General features: G+C 40.4%; 1 protein-coding gene across 4 annotated transcripts in view; it reads right to left on the bottom strand.

Annotated features, from left to right (window-relative positions):
- Positions 1–10,819: 10,819 nt before the first annotated feature.
- Positions 10,820–15,133, bottom strand: part of LOC109424624 (protein charlatan) — a 181,552-nt gene continuing 177,238 nt past the window's right edge. For 2 of the 4 annotated variants that reach the window (XM_062843142.1, XM_029865162.2), the window contains exon 7: positions 12,128–14,223. In XM_062843142.1, the coding sequence (XP_062699126.1) occupies positions 12,699–14,223 (1,525 nt within the window). In that variant the 3' untranslated portion in view covers positions 12,128–12,698. Of the gene's footprint in view, positions 11,543–12,127; positions 14,224–15,133 lie in introns of those variants that run through there. The other 2 variants (XM_062843143.1, XM_029865164.2) reach the window with 2 other exon arrangements.

Here is a 15,133-nt window from a genome sequence, read left to right as displayed (position 1 = left end):
ACGATATAGACGCAGTATTTTGCATCGTCGTTTTGATGAATCTAATTGTTAAGGCTATGGATCGCCAATAATTTGGAGACGGCGGGTTCGATTCCTGATCCAGTCGGAAAAATTCTCACCCTTGGGCATAGTGTATCATTGTGCTTGCCTCTCAAAATACAAATTCTTGCAATGACAGGCAAAGAAGAAGAAGTGAGCTTCCCGGAGAAACCGTTCTCGTTCATGCTTTTCCATTAGCTCTCTGCGGTCAATACTGTACGCCGTTTTGAAGTCTATGAAGAGGTGGTGACACCACTGGTGAGTTGGGAACTGGTATCCGCGGCACACGCTAACTCACACCGACACAGCGGCTGTGTTGGTCGCTCTCAAATCGACCCTCTTTACATGCCGCACATTTTGTGTGTTGCATGGGTCGTACACATTCATGTGTTCGGATGCATGAAGTCTTGTCATGTGTGGAAAACACACATTCTGTGGAACGCCCGGAATATGGAATCCGCTTCCATATTAGTTTTTGTTTATGAAATTTAGAAAACAAGATTCAATTTTCATGATTTTCAGAGATTATTTCCATCGAATAGCTGAAGCAGTTGAAAATGTGTCAAAAACATTTCCATTTCCATCTGCTTTCCAGCTCTTCGATGGAAAAAATCCCGAAAATCCACCTCATGTTTACATGTGCCAAACTGTTTGGCCGCGGCTCGGGAGACGTTTGACTGTTCCGTTTCCACCGAGCCGCACAAAAATGAGTATGAGGCCGGGAACACATGGAATGTGTGTGGCGCGCACACATTTTAAACACATTAGGTCATTTGTGCATGTGTTGCAGCGCTCTGTGCGTTGCCAACACAGCCGATGAGCGAGAAAAAAATAGCGTGCACAGCACAGTGTATATAACGCCTGCTAGTTATGCAACCAAAGCGAACTGTGCCGCTTAACCTTCATATTCACCACAAAATCTATTTATTACCTAACGAACACTATAAATAATCCCCTATCCATAGATCGCATCACCGCGGAACGCGAATCAAATTCGATAGATTTGAGCATTTTATGTTAGTATGTAATCTTGCATGCAGCTTTTGGAGGGTGACTTGTATAAGAAATATCGTAGGGTAAGAAATCAAGCTTTGAACTAGTCAAATTGTAATCTTAATTTGAACCATTTCAAAATTCATTCAAACGAAAACGACGTACTATTCAGGCAAATATTGTCCCGAAAAAGATGTTAAACAGCTTTCCGTAATATAACCTGATAACATGGACTTTAAAAGCATTGAAAAAAGCGTTTTTGTCATGAAAAACAGGCAATTGAAAAATCACTGTGAGTTCACCCATTTTCCCCCAGAGAAAGCACATTTTCGGTGCACTCGTACAGCTCATGCATTGTATCACACGCAATATGTGAACACGTCAAATGAAAGCTTATTTATCGTAGAATCGACCAACCGAATAATATTCCGCATTATTTGTCTTAAAATTATCAAATTTAAGTGATTCTTACTTGGAGAACGTTATCTTAAGTTGAACCATTTGTAATCTAAATTTGAACTAGTAAACGGGGGTGAGCTTCTAGTTTTGGCCTGTAGATTGCGCTAGTGGTTGCTTTGTTTACTCTTGGGGGATGAAAAAATCCAAATTTAGTTTCCAAATTCCTAAAGAATTTCGAACATTCTGAGTTGAGATTCCACTGCCTAATGAAAAATAGGTATTAGAATTAGCAGATTCATGTGATTTTTCATTGTTTAGCATGGAATTGGCTGTTTTGTGAGTTGCTCGAGCTGCTGCCGCCAGTAGTTCAAATTAAGATTAAAATTGGTTCAAATTATGATTACGATGGTTCAAATTAAGATTAAAATCATTGTTGATGAAAAATCAAATATTTCAATGAAATTCGGTGCAAATACAAACTTTTTATCATTTAATAGAAAGCTTATACCCGTGGCTTTTGCCGTAGTAAATTATTTCCATGTGGGAGAAAAAATCACTTAAAATTTGCACTGCTTCAGAAAGCCGCAATTTGGTTCAAATTTTGATTACCTACCCTACCTGACATAAATCGCTTAAAACTATCAAATTCGATTTGGTAAAACGAAATATTTTGCATGGGTACTTAATTTAGATGTTAATTGACCAATTTATCCTTTGATTGCTTAAAAACTATATTTCCATACTTAATGGCTTACAGCCAAAAAAGCCCGAAATGGCATATTTTGCCTTATAGATTGAGGTATAGCTCAAAATTGTGACGTGCTGGAGCAAATCTGAGTCCAGATTCGGATTCAGCGGCCCAAAATTTGTCAGAGACACATAAGTTTGGTCTTGAGACATACCAAAAGTTAATTTTTGTTACGCTGTGCAGTCTGCACATTTGAATGTTATTCTAAGCTCTAGTATGGGAGTGCATTACACTACTGAAGGAACTGCCTGTTAAGAATACTATAAAATAATTCTGGGTCCAGGTCATTGTGGAATTGCAGGCAATGTAATTGTGAACCAGCTAGCTATGAAGGGATCTCTGGGTGCCTTGTACGGAACGGAACCTTTCTGTGGATTATCATCAAGTGCGCTATCGATGGAGCTAAAAAAATGGGAAAACCAGAGTGTAGGAGTAAACTGCCATACTGCACCTGGAATATCCCAGTCAAAGAGATTCATCGTGCCAAGCATGAAAAACACGAACACACTACTGAAACTTAGTAAACGCGAATTAAGTGTGTACACAGGATTGTTAACCAGGCACTGCCCATCTCGACACTTTCTGTTGAAGCTTAAGAAGATTCAATCAGAAGAATGTCGATTCTGTGATTTCAATTCTGAAACCTCGGAACATCTACTTTGTGAGTGTACCCAAGAAACAATTAGGAGTCATCAATAAAGGGAGCATCCATTTAGTACGTCACGCTAAACTAGGGAATTTTCGACCCCCCCCCCCTCCCCCCTTCGTACGGGGTTTTCCCATACTTAATACATTGCTTGTCACACTTTCGTCAACCCCCCCTCCCCCCTCTAAGCGTGACGTACTTTATGGATGCCCCCAAACATGTCTGTTTAACAGGAACTCCACAAGAGCGCCGGCAGTTGAACAAGTACATGTGCGGAACAAAGTTTTGAATAAATTTTGCGTACAGCGAAAATAGCACTTTTGTTCAACATATTTCTCTCAATTGAACAACTAATCGAACAGTAGTTTAAAGAAAGTTGTTCAAAACTCTCCACCAATCGCTTAATAGGGGTCTGTGTCATTTGGCATAAGGCCGTTTGGCATAAGGTCACTTGGCATAAAGACATTTGGCATAACGGTCATTTGGCATAATGGACACTTGGCATAATAAAGAAGGGTGCATTTCGATTATGCCAAATGTCCATTATGCCAAATGACCGTTATGCCAAATGTCTTTATGCCAAGTGACCTTATGCCAAACGACCTTATGCCAAATGACTTTATGCCAAATGTCCCGCTCCCGCTTAATAGTGTTGTATTAATGATTGAATACTAGCTGTTTCCACCACGTAAGATGCCGTTATTCCACTTATGATGGAACAAGTAGTTTAAACAAAGTTTAATAACACTTGCTTAGTTACCATATTCAGCTGCACTAATGTTGTTGAACAGTATAAATAACTTTTAAACAACATCGTTGAATAGGTAGTAGTGAAAAAGTGTCACTAGTTGCTATTGTTCATCATGTTTACTTTTGCATAAAAACAACAACACTAGCCTCGATCTTGTTTGGTTCGTTAGCGGAAGTGCTGCCAGTATTCCTTCAAACTACTTATGAGGAGCGAACTTTGACTATTCAACAAATTTGTTATCAGTTTTTATCCAGAATGAAAATCTTTGATCATGACGATTATACTATTCGATGGGCATCACTGCAATTTGCCTTGAAACATAGTAGCCATGATTTATGTGTGCTATCTTTGGCCCAAGTATAGATAACAGTTCTCTTAGGTATGCTAGATCCTCCATTGCATTAGTAGTGGTAAATAGTTTTGCACAGAGCTCAAATGGGATTTAATAACTATTTCTGATGTATGGGTGGAAAAAATGGCGATCTAGTATACCCTAGAGCTGTCATCTATACTTGGATCTTTGGCGCCATGTTCAGCAATGTTGCCTGCTGGGAAGCTGAACGATCACTGTTAAAATTTCTGCAGTTGGATAAAAATCGATAACTTTCCGATTTCGGGAGTCGTGAGTTCGAGTCTCACCGGAGTACGTGGTTTTCTTTTCATAATTCAAATCTCAATTTGTTGATCGTGCACTTGTTTCTGTTGAGCACATGGCAGTTTCAACAGTGAAATTTCTATGGCATAACAACTAAAGAATAACTAATTTTGCCATTGTAATAACAAAATAATAGCAAAAAGAATGTCAAAAACCCAGATTAATCCACCTAGTGGTGATAGTGCCTTTCTCGTCGAATATGTACTCATAAACTTTTCTTCGACGTTAGCCAAAATGTTCCTGAATCCTGAAAACACTTTACACTAGCAACAATTTTAACAAAGCCATCATCGATTTTCGAAACTTATTGATGATACATATTCCGATATTATGTTCAACAACAAAAACAGAGCAGAAAAAGATCAGACCTATCAGTTGACTGCTTGACCACCTTAACCCTAGTCGTGTATTCGGGTCATTGTGACCCCATTCCATCCACTACGGCAGCGGGGTGAGCGTCAGGTAATGCTTGAAGAAGGTTAACTTTATTCACAATCACAGATCACTTTGTGATCTTCGCCAATGTTTATTTCAGCACACTTTAGGCTATATTTTATTATCATTGGTAACACGATTCATGTAAAATTTGACCTTCCTACGAGGAAAATGCAGAAAATGTAGATTTTCCATTCAAATTTCAATCGCAATGAGAAGAGTGAGGGCTCAACCAGCCGCACCCAAATTGTGAGCAGTAATTTCAGAAGCATAAGGAGATTTGAGATTGAAAAACTGTATAAGGTTGATGCGATTGAATTATATTTATATATAAAACGTTGATCCATCCTACTATGCATTTACACCGCAGGAATCTGAAATGGTGTGATTTGAAGAGATCGCTTTGGTCACGATTTCGTTCTCTCGCATATATGAAGACTATGATCATTTCTTCATTTATAATCTTACCCAACGTTAACATGCTATCAAAAAAGCCACAATTTGATTTATCGCTTTGACATTTATTTTGTTAACCTTTATAATTCCGCTATTTGATGTGCAGCTTTGGGTTTGGTTAAATTTTTCGTTTTACGTTTACACCTGGAACTGATTCCGCTTGTCTCAAATATGGTCTTAGACTATGTTTTTGTCAACTGTTCATCACGTGACCTGAAAAGCCGGAAAATGATGTGATTTGAGGCTATTTTCTTGCTAACCATTCGGCGAATTTTTGAAAATGCCGCGATTTTATGTATCGCATGCATGGTTTTGGTTCACTTCTATCAAATCACACCCGCAACCGATTCCGAACTACTGTGGCCTGAGACTATTTTCTTGTTGACCGTTCATCAGATTATCAAAAACGCCGCTATGGTTTAGTTCCTTTCTATATTTTACCACTTCCGACGCGTTACTCGTCTTGTCACCAGTTCTGGAACACTACCGGTTCTCCCAAATATGGTCTGAGATTATTTGTTGGTTAACCGTTTATCTTGTTACTGAATAAGTCATCGATATGTCGCATGTATTGGTTCTCTTTTACATTTGATCATTTCTGGCGGGACACCCGTAATCAGTTCCGTAACACACTGATAGGGCTTGCGTCTATTTTCTTGCAACTGTTCATCATGTTACCTAAAAAGCCGTGATTTGAGGTATCGCATGCATGGGTTTGGTGTCACTTCCGGCCCGGAACCGGTTGCGAAACACTACTGATAGTCTCTTAAATAGTCTGAGCCTATTTGCTTGCTAAAGTTTATTAGGTTATCAAAAAAGCCATGGGTTTGGTTCAATTTTATATTTAGCCGCTTTCGGAGGGAACTAGTTTCGGCACTACTGACAGTCCATAATGTGGTCTTAGCCTACTTCCTCAATAACCGGTCATCAAGTTGTCGAAAAAGCCGTGATTTGATTTGCCGCATGCAAGAGTTTCGTCAACTTTGATATACGGCCACTTCCGGCGGAACACCCGGAGCCGGTTCTGAAACAATACCGGTTCATATAAGGTCTGAGACTGTTTTCTTGCTAACTGCTCATCAGGTTATCGAAAATGCCGTAGTTTGATGTGCCGCATGCATGGGTTTGGATCACTTTTATATATGACCACATCCAGCGGGACATCCGGAGCCGGTTCCGATACACTGCCGGTTCAGATATGGTCTGAGTCTTTTTTTATGCCAACCTTTCATTGGGTTATCAAAAAAGTCACGCTTTGATATATCGCATGCATGGATTTGGTTCACTTTTATATTTGGCCACTTCCTGCGGGACTCCCGGAACCGGTACCGGAACACTACCGGTTCATATATGGTCTGAGACTGTTTTCTTGCTGACTTTTCATCAGTTTATCCAAAATGCCGCAATTTGATGTGTCGCATGCATGGATTTGGTTCACTTTTATATTTGGCCACTTCTGGCGGGACTCCCGGAACCGGTTCCGGAACACTACCGGTTCAGATATGGTCTGAGACTGTTTTCTTGCTGACTGTTCATCAGGTTATCCAAAATGCCGCAATTTGATGTATCGCATGCATGGATTTGGTTCACTTTTATATTTGGCCACTTCCGGCGGGACTCCCGGAACCGGTTCCGGAACACTACCGGTTCAGATATGGTCTGAGACTATTTTCTTGCTGATTGTTTATCAGGTTATCCAAAATGCCGCAATTTGATGTGTCGCATGCATGGATTTGGTTCACTTTTATATTTGGCCACTTCCGGTGGGACTCCCGGAACCGGTTCCGGAACACTACCGGTTCAGATATGGTCTGAGACTATTTTCTTGCTGACTGTTCATCAGGTTATCCAAAATGCCGCGGTTTGATGTGTCGCATGTATGTGTTTGTTACATTTTTATGTATGGCCCCTTCCAAGGGTACTGGTCCGGAACACGTAAATGGCCATAACTCCGGAACGGCTGGACCGATCCGAACCATTTTCAATAGGAAACAATGGGACCTGATTCCGCGTCGAGCTGAGTTGATTGGTATATGTGACTTGACCCTCCGAGCCTTCTATCAAAAAGTCGTTTTTGGAGTGAACATATAGCCTTTCCAGTACACTTAGTGTACGAGAAAGGCAAAAATAACATATTTTAATATGATGGTAAATTATGCTATTGTTTTGATATTATGGCTAGTTATATTTGCTCCCTGCCCTTCAGTTCAGAGAGGGTTTGGGCAGCGTCCTGCCAACTCGGTCGAGGCAGGATTCTTGGGAGAACAAGTAAGGGAACGTTCAAAAATTACGTCCAACATTTGGGGGAGGGGGGGGGTCTAGAAAAGTGTGACAGTACGTGTATTGGGTATAGGGAAATTGCGTGACAGAGGGGGGAGGGGGGGTCTAGAAATCCCGAAAAACGATGGACGTAATTTTTGAATCTTCCCTAAGAGGTTGTTGAAAGATTATGTAATGTTATTTATTTTGTGTAATTAAAATCTAATCTTTCCTAAGCATGTTACGTAATATTTGAACAGCTTCATCAACGCTGATATTCTAAAGGGCTAGAATGATGCATTGAACTTGTAGTGATCCCTTGAAGATGGGATGTAAATCATTATCTCGCGATCGCGTGTTTTCGTACTTTATGGAAAGGGTACATTACATAAACGAACCATTTTAAAAACACATCCGATATGTTACAATATTTAATGATTTGCTATCCATGTCCGTGGAACCATTCTGAATAGCCATTGAGTGAATACACTGGATTGTTTTATATTTTCATCTTGCGAATCGACCAGCCATATAGAAACTGAATCCAGTGTATCACCACAGCCTCTCAAACTATTGTACTGAATAACAACTACTAATCATATCCTTTCCTTTCCTTCTTTTCTTTTCCCTTCCTTTTACATGAGCAAAAAAATACTCCGAGTATTTCTATCACCACGTCCGAAGGCAAAACACCATGCATCATAAACAGCGGAATCGAATGAAGAGGAATCGTGAGTAAAAATCATAAAAAAACACCTAAGGTAAGAACATAACTATTCTGTTTTCAACGTGTGATTAACCATCAAATAGATTCACTGGTCACGTGTAAGACGGATTTTTGATGCCGGAACGTCGCGACTTGACTAAATTCGACAGAAATGGCTCACTACTTGACTAGATTGACATCGTGACAGGTTCTATACGTTGACGTTTTCAATGTAGTTGGCATTATAAAAATAAGACAAGTTTGCTTACAGTTGAAGCTTTTATGTTAACATTCAAATTAACTGCTATTAGAAGATTATGAAGAAAATCATTATTTTAAAATGAGTTAATTTCTCATTTTTATAGATTCCGTTGAGGATGAGTACACCATAGTTGATGAATGATCTGTATTAGTTTTAATTTCTAATACAATAACCAACTAACCGACCTTACTTAGACGATATTATGACAATAAAAGCAAAAGAGCAGGAGTTATGTTGCTTTAAACAATGGTGTGATCAGAATTAAAACTTAGTCTTGTTCTTTTGTCAGGATCTAGAAACATGGAAAACTTTAGTAATTTGAATGTAATATAAACTATGTTATGATACGGTGGACATAAGGATAATTCAGACTTCATAGGGATACAAGAGATGAACACAGAGGAGCAAAAGACGACTAGCGACGACATAAGATACATTAACTGTATATTAACATAAGGCGTTCGACTGATAAGTTTTCTGTCCACAACATCGAATGGAAGCTCAAAAAGAGAGTTATTTGAAGATGATTCCAGTACTGTAGATGACCAACATCGGTTCATCATAACAAAATTGGTATTTAACTTGAAATAACTTTCAGAATGCACAATGTAACTTGGGATATTTTTTGATTATTGTTTGGAGATGATGTCAGAAAATCTAGTTGCCCATACCGGCTAAAAACGCTAGTTCTGATAATTGTCACTGAGTAGTCTTCAAAAGTATCAGAACATTACATTTTCAGAGCTTCCACAAAATACGGGTGGGATGGGAACAGTAAGCGACACTGTATTTTTGATAACTACTACGACCCAATACTAAATACTGCACACTTTGCTCAAGTTGACGACATCGTCTAGTCCATCGTGAGTGTTGGTCATAGTAGGGGGAAAGTAGGGAAAGGGTCCAGGCTTTGCTTTCAGCTGTCCTGCAGCTCCACCTGGCCACTCTTAAAAAAGAAAAAAAAAAAGATATTATGGCTAGTTATATATTTGCTATTTTTATGTTATTATACTATTCAATAATAACTCGCCAATTACAAGTTTAATAGCATGTTTTATTATTTATGTTTCATCCTGAGCTATTAATAAAAAAAAAACTAAAGAATTGCAAATTTAGATATGATGACAAAATATGTTATTCTTTAGTTATTGATTTGTTATTCACCTCTACACGGGAAACTGGCATACTACACTGAAATATTCCAGTCTAAGAGGTTCATCGTGCCAAGCATGAAAAACACGAACGCACTACTGAAATTTAGTAAACGCGAATTAAGTGTGTACACAGGATTGTTAACCGGGCACTGCCCATCTCAACACTATTGAAGCTCAAGAAAATTCAATCAGAAGAATGTCGGTTCTGTGATTTCAATTCTAAAACTTCGGAACATCTACTTTGTGAGTGTAGTTTTCTCTTTAAGAAGATAGAACGTTATTTTGGTGGATGCATCATGCATGCCCGAGATATCTTACCGTACCTTACCGATCAGGCTAAGGCCGGGGTGGCCTCTGCTGTACATAGTAGCCGTCTCCATTCCACTCGGTCCATGAATGTTTGTCTCCAGTTCCGCACTCTGCGTAGGGTACGCAGATCGTCCTCCACTTGGTCGACCTAGCTCGCTGCGCGCCACGTCTTATACCAATCGGATGACTCTCGAGAACCATTGTAGTCGGGTTGCTATCCGACATCCTGATGACGTGACCCGCCCACCGTAATCTTCCGATTTTCGCGGTATGGACGATGGTTGGCTCTCTCAGCAGCTGATGCAGCTCGTGGTTCACTCGCCTTCTCCAAGTCCCGTCTTCCATCTGCACTCCGCCGTAGATGGTACGCAACACCTTCCGTTCAAAAACTCCAAGGGCGTGTTGGTCCTCTGTACGTAGGGTCCATGTTTCGTGCCCATAGAGGACTGCCGGTCTAATCAGCGTTTTGTAGATAGTTAACTTCGTGTTACGGCGAACTTTATTCGATCGTAGAGTTCTGCGGAGTGCAAAGTAAGAACGATTTCCTGCCACAATGCGCCTCTGAATTTCTCTGCTGGTATCGTTGTCGGCGGTCACCACTGAGCCCAAGTACACGAATTCTTCAACCGCCTCGATATCATGGAGGGTGGAATATAAATCCCAAGAAGGTAGTGGCTTTTATTTTGAAAGCTATTCCAGACTGGGGTACAAGGCAGGCCTAAAAAACAAACGCTAGTTCTTAATACTAGTGAGTGTACTAATGTACTGCATAACGCAACTGAGTCTTACCACAATAGATCAATTAATGGTCGCAGTGGTTGTGTACCAGTGACGTCACTAATTCAGTTGCATAAGATCAGCGGTAGTACAAAAGGGACAACTAGTGGTTCGCAATGTTTATCTGCGCCACCTGTATCTGTACCTCATTGGTTGTGTACCCCTCTACAGGGAACAAAATGGCGGTTGTAATAAAATAGTAGGTAGGCTTGTGATATTTCACTTACACCGAGAAATACTAATTTTTCATCTCACTTTCCACAATTTACCAATCACCGATTTGGTTGATTGTTTTTATTAAGAATTCACATTGATCTGTTACAGTTGTTGTTACAATATAATAATATATAATAGCAATAATAATAATAATAATAATAATCATCATCATCATCAGATTCGCTCTGCTGTGTGACTTTTGTTGTTGCTCTGTTGCTACACATCTGTTATGACACGTCAATTCTCAGTTTTTCTTGTTTTGTATTGTAAAAATTCACATCTTTCACAACGGTTGGGATTTTTTGTTTTGTTTTTAAAAATAATTGTGACTGGTAAAATATAAAAATAATGGCATAAAAAAATAAATTTAACAAATGTTTGCTTCTTCTAAACGGAACGGTGGTAGTGCAATCACTTTTCTAACAAAATAATATACTTTGTTGGTTTTTATGTTTTGAACTGCTATCATGGGTGATAAATGGCAAGTTAGTTTTTTGTGTAATTTTGGTTGTGTTTGAAAACAATACAATCCAAATTTTGTACGATTTTTGTCGCTTTTTGACTGTGACTGTTGTACGAAGCTTAAAGTGTCAGTAGAAAACGAATAAACATATCTATGATAGGAATAATACAGATTGCACGCCTTGTGTGGCTTAGCCGAACAGGGGTTTTTGTCTTTTATCTCTTCTTCGGAGTTGAGTTGGGGATTGAGCTTGGTTTTTTTCTAAGTTGAGGTTCTGTTGGAAATGGAAATGAAATGGTTTTACACTAGAGTTTTACGAGTAAAAGGAGTATTTTGTGCGAAAACACACATCGATCGAATCTCTTTCTCTGTACCGGGTCTACAACTAGAGTTACAGTTAATCTTCCATCTAGAGGACACTGAAATGCATTGACACCGTGTATGTCAAAATGCTTCGCCTGTAGTATTTGTCCTAATTGGTTTCAACATAAACATATTGTGGCAAAGTTTTCCATCATATCAAGATTGTTATTTTAATCCGACGCCATTTTGGAATTCAAAATGGAGACTAGCAAGCAATAGGCAGCCAGAGAATTATTACTGAGACTCCAAAAGCTTTGGAAATTGGTCTCAGACGATCTAGCTTGAACATTTTAGATCAAATTTCACAACCATTTTGGATTTTTAAGTTTTAAGTCATTTATATTCTTTTTTCCTAATTGGTTGTTAGGCCAAATGGCGTTGTGAACAATCAATAGTCCTGTTCAACGACGTAGGTTGAACTTGCTCGAACTTGCTCGAAGTTGCTGCGTCCTACTTATACCCATTTGTCAACAAATGAGAAAGAGCGGGATGGAGCAAGTTCGAGCAAGTTCGAGCAAGTTCAACCTACGTCGTTGAACAGGACTAATATTCATTGAAATTTTTGGATTGTTAGATGTCTGGTCAAAGAACAACATGGCGACCGTAACATGATAATATGATCATGACGTCCTAAAGCTGAAAATCGTTTGAATAATGATCGATCACCTAAAAAAAAAAAATTCTGCAACATTAGGGTGGGGCGCCATTTCAAAAATAGAGCAGATGCTCTTTGGTCGCCACTTTGTTTTGAAAACCAGCACAAGCAAGTGCGATCTTCACCTATTCAACAATTTTGCAATAATCAGAATGTTCAAAAACATCAAATTCACAAATTACTTCACATCGAAACCAATAAGGAGTCCACGCAGTTTGTCCAAATAAGAAATAGTAAGTCTAAACATGTGTCACCTGCTGCGTCTGTTAATCGTAAATTACACGACCCTAGGAGATTCGGCTTACGCGTTTTATACGTTCCACAGTAATATAATACAAGTAGCTGTCTGCCCTTTTCATAGTACACGCGATTTTAAAAATAATGTTCAAAATCTTTTTACACCTACCGTCTTCTACTTATTACGTCGCTTGCCGGAGCTACTTTTGCCACCGCCGGATCGGCCCTTCGGCTTCCGCTTCCGTTGCTGCTTCTTGCTGGATGCAGTCGCTTTCCTTTTGGAACCAGCTGGCGGTACCAACGCCTTCTTGGACTTGGACGATTTCACCGATTTCTTCGCCGCCAACATGTGCTGGCGCCTGCTGTGATGCAATCGCTGATGCAACACCAATTTGTACCGACGATCGAAGTTGGCTTGGCACATCTTGCACCGTTCCCACGTAGTAGGCCGTGAGCCGTGGCGCCAGCGGTGATGCAAGATCAGCGACGTCTTGCTGTGGTAGTGGCAGTTGTCCATGTGCTCGAGCCGTTGCTGGTTCTGGCAGATCCGACAGCACAGCTTCCGCGAGATCAACCGGATCATGTGCTTGTCCCGGATATCACCGATCTGTTGGCGATCGGCAGATGGTTTGGCGATCACCAGTGGCGAGGCTTTTAGTTCCGGATTCGTCCGCCGGGGTTGCTGCTGCTTGCGGCCGAGCCGTTTTTCCTCTTTGACGAAGATGACGTCGTCTTCGTCGGCGATGGCGACGCCACGGCTTGCCTTAGCGTGGCGCACCTCGGCCAGCGTGCTAATCGAGACTTCTTTGTGATTGCGGAGGAACTCCGACAGAGAGAAGTTCTCATCCTTGGGCACCGCTGCCGCCGGCGTCGCTTTCTCCTTCTCGACGATCGAAGTAGGTTTGCAGAACGCGCTCGTTAAAAACATATTGTACGGTTTCTTATACACTCTATCAAAAATAGCTTCGTTTATATTCTTATTGTTAATGCTACTATTGTTATTGTTGCTGCTGCCATTGTGGTTGTTGTTGTTTCGTTCAATTCCGTTATCCGCCGCGGGACCTGCTGTGGTGCCGTTATTGGCGCTAGTGGTCAGATCGATGACCTTGCCAACGATGGCCGGATGGCGCTGGACCAGGTTCTCTTTGTCGTTACGGGAACTACTCTTGCGACGTCGCTTGGAACCGTTGTCGCTGGTCACGTTGTTTGTACTATTCTGGTGGTAATGGTGGTGGTTCGGTTGTTGTTGTTGTTGGTGAGGATGATTCGCGGGAGGCGAAGTGCTAATCGAAGTTGGCGTCGCTTTCAGCTGTTGCTGCTGCAGCTGCTGTTGTTGTTGCTGCAGGTGTTGCTGGGCAACGGCAGCCGTGGCCAACAGTTGGAGCAACGAGAGATGCTCCTCAGTCAGGTTGGCCATGGCCATCCCATTGGCGATGGGAAGCTTTTGGTGCTTTTGGCTTGCTGTGGTGTAGCAATCAGCCGGTAGTACCATCGTCGGCGGTGGCGATGGCGATCCCGTTGGCGAACAGGAGGCCGACGAAGAGGATGCCGCTACCAGGAGCGATAGCTTGTTCGTTCGGCTGCCGTTAATACTGCCGCCGTGGCTGTTGCTGAAAAGGTGCTGGTTTCCGCCTCCCGCGTTATGAAAATCCTGCGTGACGGAAGCTTTGTTGCGCCCGATTGCCTGCATGTTAAGTAAGCTGAAATGAGAGGAGAGGGAAGGCGATTAGATCGCTTGAAGTTAAACACTTTATAATGTTAGTTAATCTAAACAAAACTGAAAAAAAAACACAAAAATATACGTTTTTGCACGAAACTGGCAAAAGTTGTATAGGGTATATGGATCATTCCTTGGCCTAATTTGCAAACTGCCTTGACAATTTTGACCATAACTCATAAATTAATAGCACTAGAAATAATATGTTGACCCTATTACGCACTCTAGGCAATGCATGTTTTACCAATTGGAAGTAAACTAACGTAAATATTCAAGAATTTACTTAACTAAGTTGAAATGATTCAGTGTGATGGTATGCAACGTTGGTCTATGGTACAAAAATTGGCCTATTAGTGGATACAACGTTGGCCTATTGCTTTCCATGCACTAGAACCACTTATTATCTCATTTTTTCAATATTTCTGCTGAGGTATTAGCTCTGTTTGTTCACCAATCATACTTTCAAATTACATTTTCGGAGCCAAATTTTCAAAAAACTACAAATAAATCACTTATACTAAAGTTCTTTCTTTTTTAGTAACGAAAACAATGCAACCCGATTATTGTGTTATATTTTTACAGTCACCGCTCACAAAATCTATTTTTCTGTTCGTTCTTTCTGGTCCTTACGCAAGCAATATTGTTGGCGTCACTTTATCGGTGTTTTTGACGTCACTTTACTGATGGGCCAAGATTTGGGTACATAGTGAAAAAAATGTCCTCAATATTCGGCCCACATGTAATTCGTAAAATAGTTATTATTCGTTAAAAACAAACATACAAATTCAAACTAGCATCTTTGACCGTTGCATCAAATGTTCAGTTATTGAAAAGGCAATTCGAAATATTCCAGAAACATGCCATTTATGATCATGTGTATAGACTACCCACTA

Source organism: Aedes albopictus, chromosome 3 (genome assembly GCF_035046485.1).
Source record: "Aedes albopictus strain Foshan chromosome 3, AalbF5, whole genome shotgun sequence".
Lineage (NCBI taxonomy): Eukaryota > Metazoa > Arthropoda > Insecta > Diptera > Culicidae > Aedes > Aedes albopictus.
This window is presented reverse-complemented; position numbering and strand designations above follow the sequence as displayed.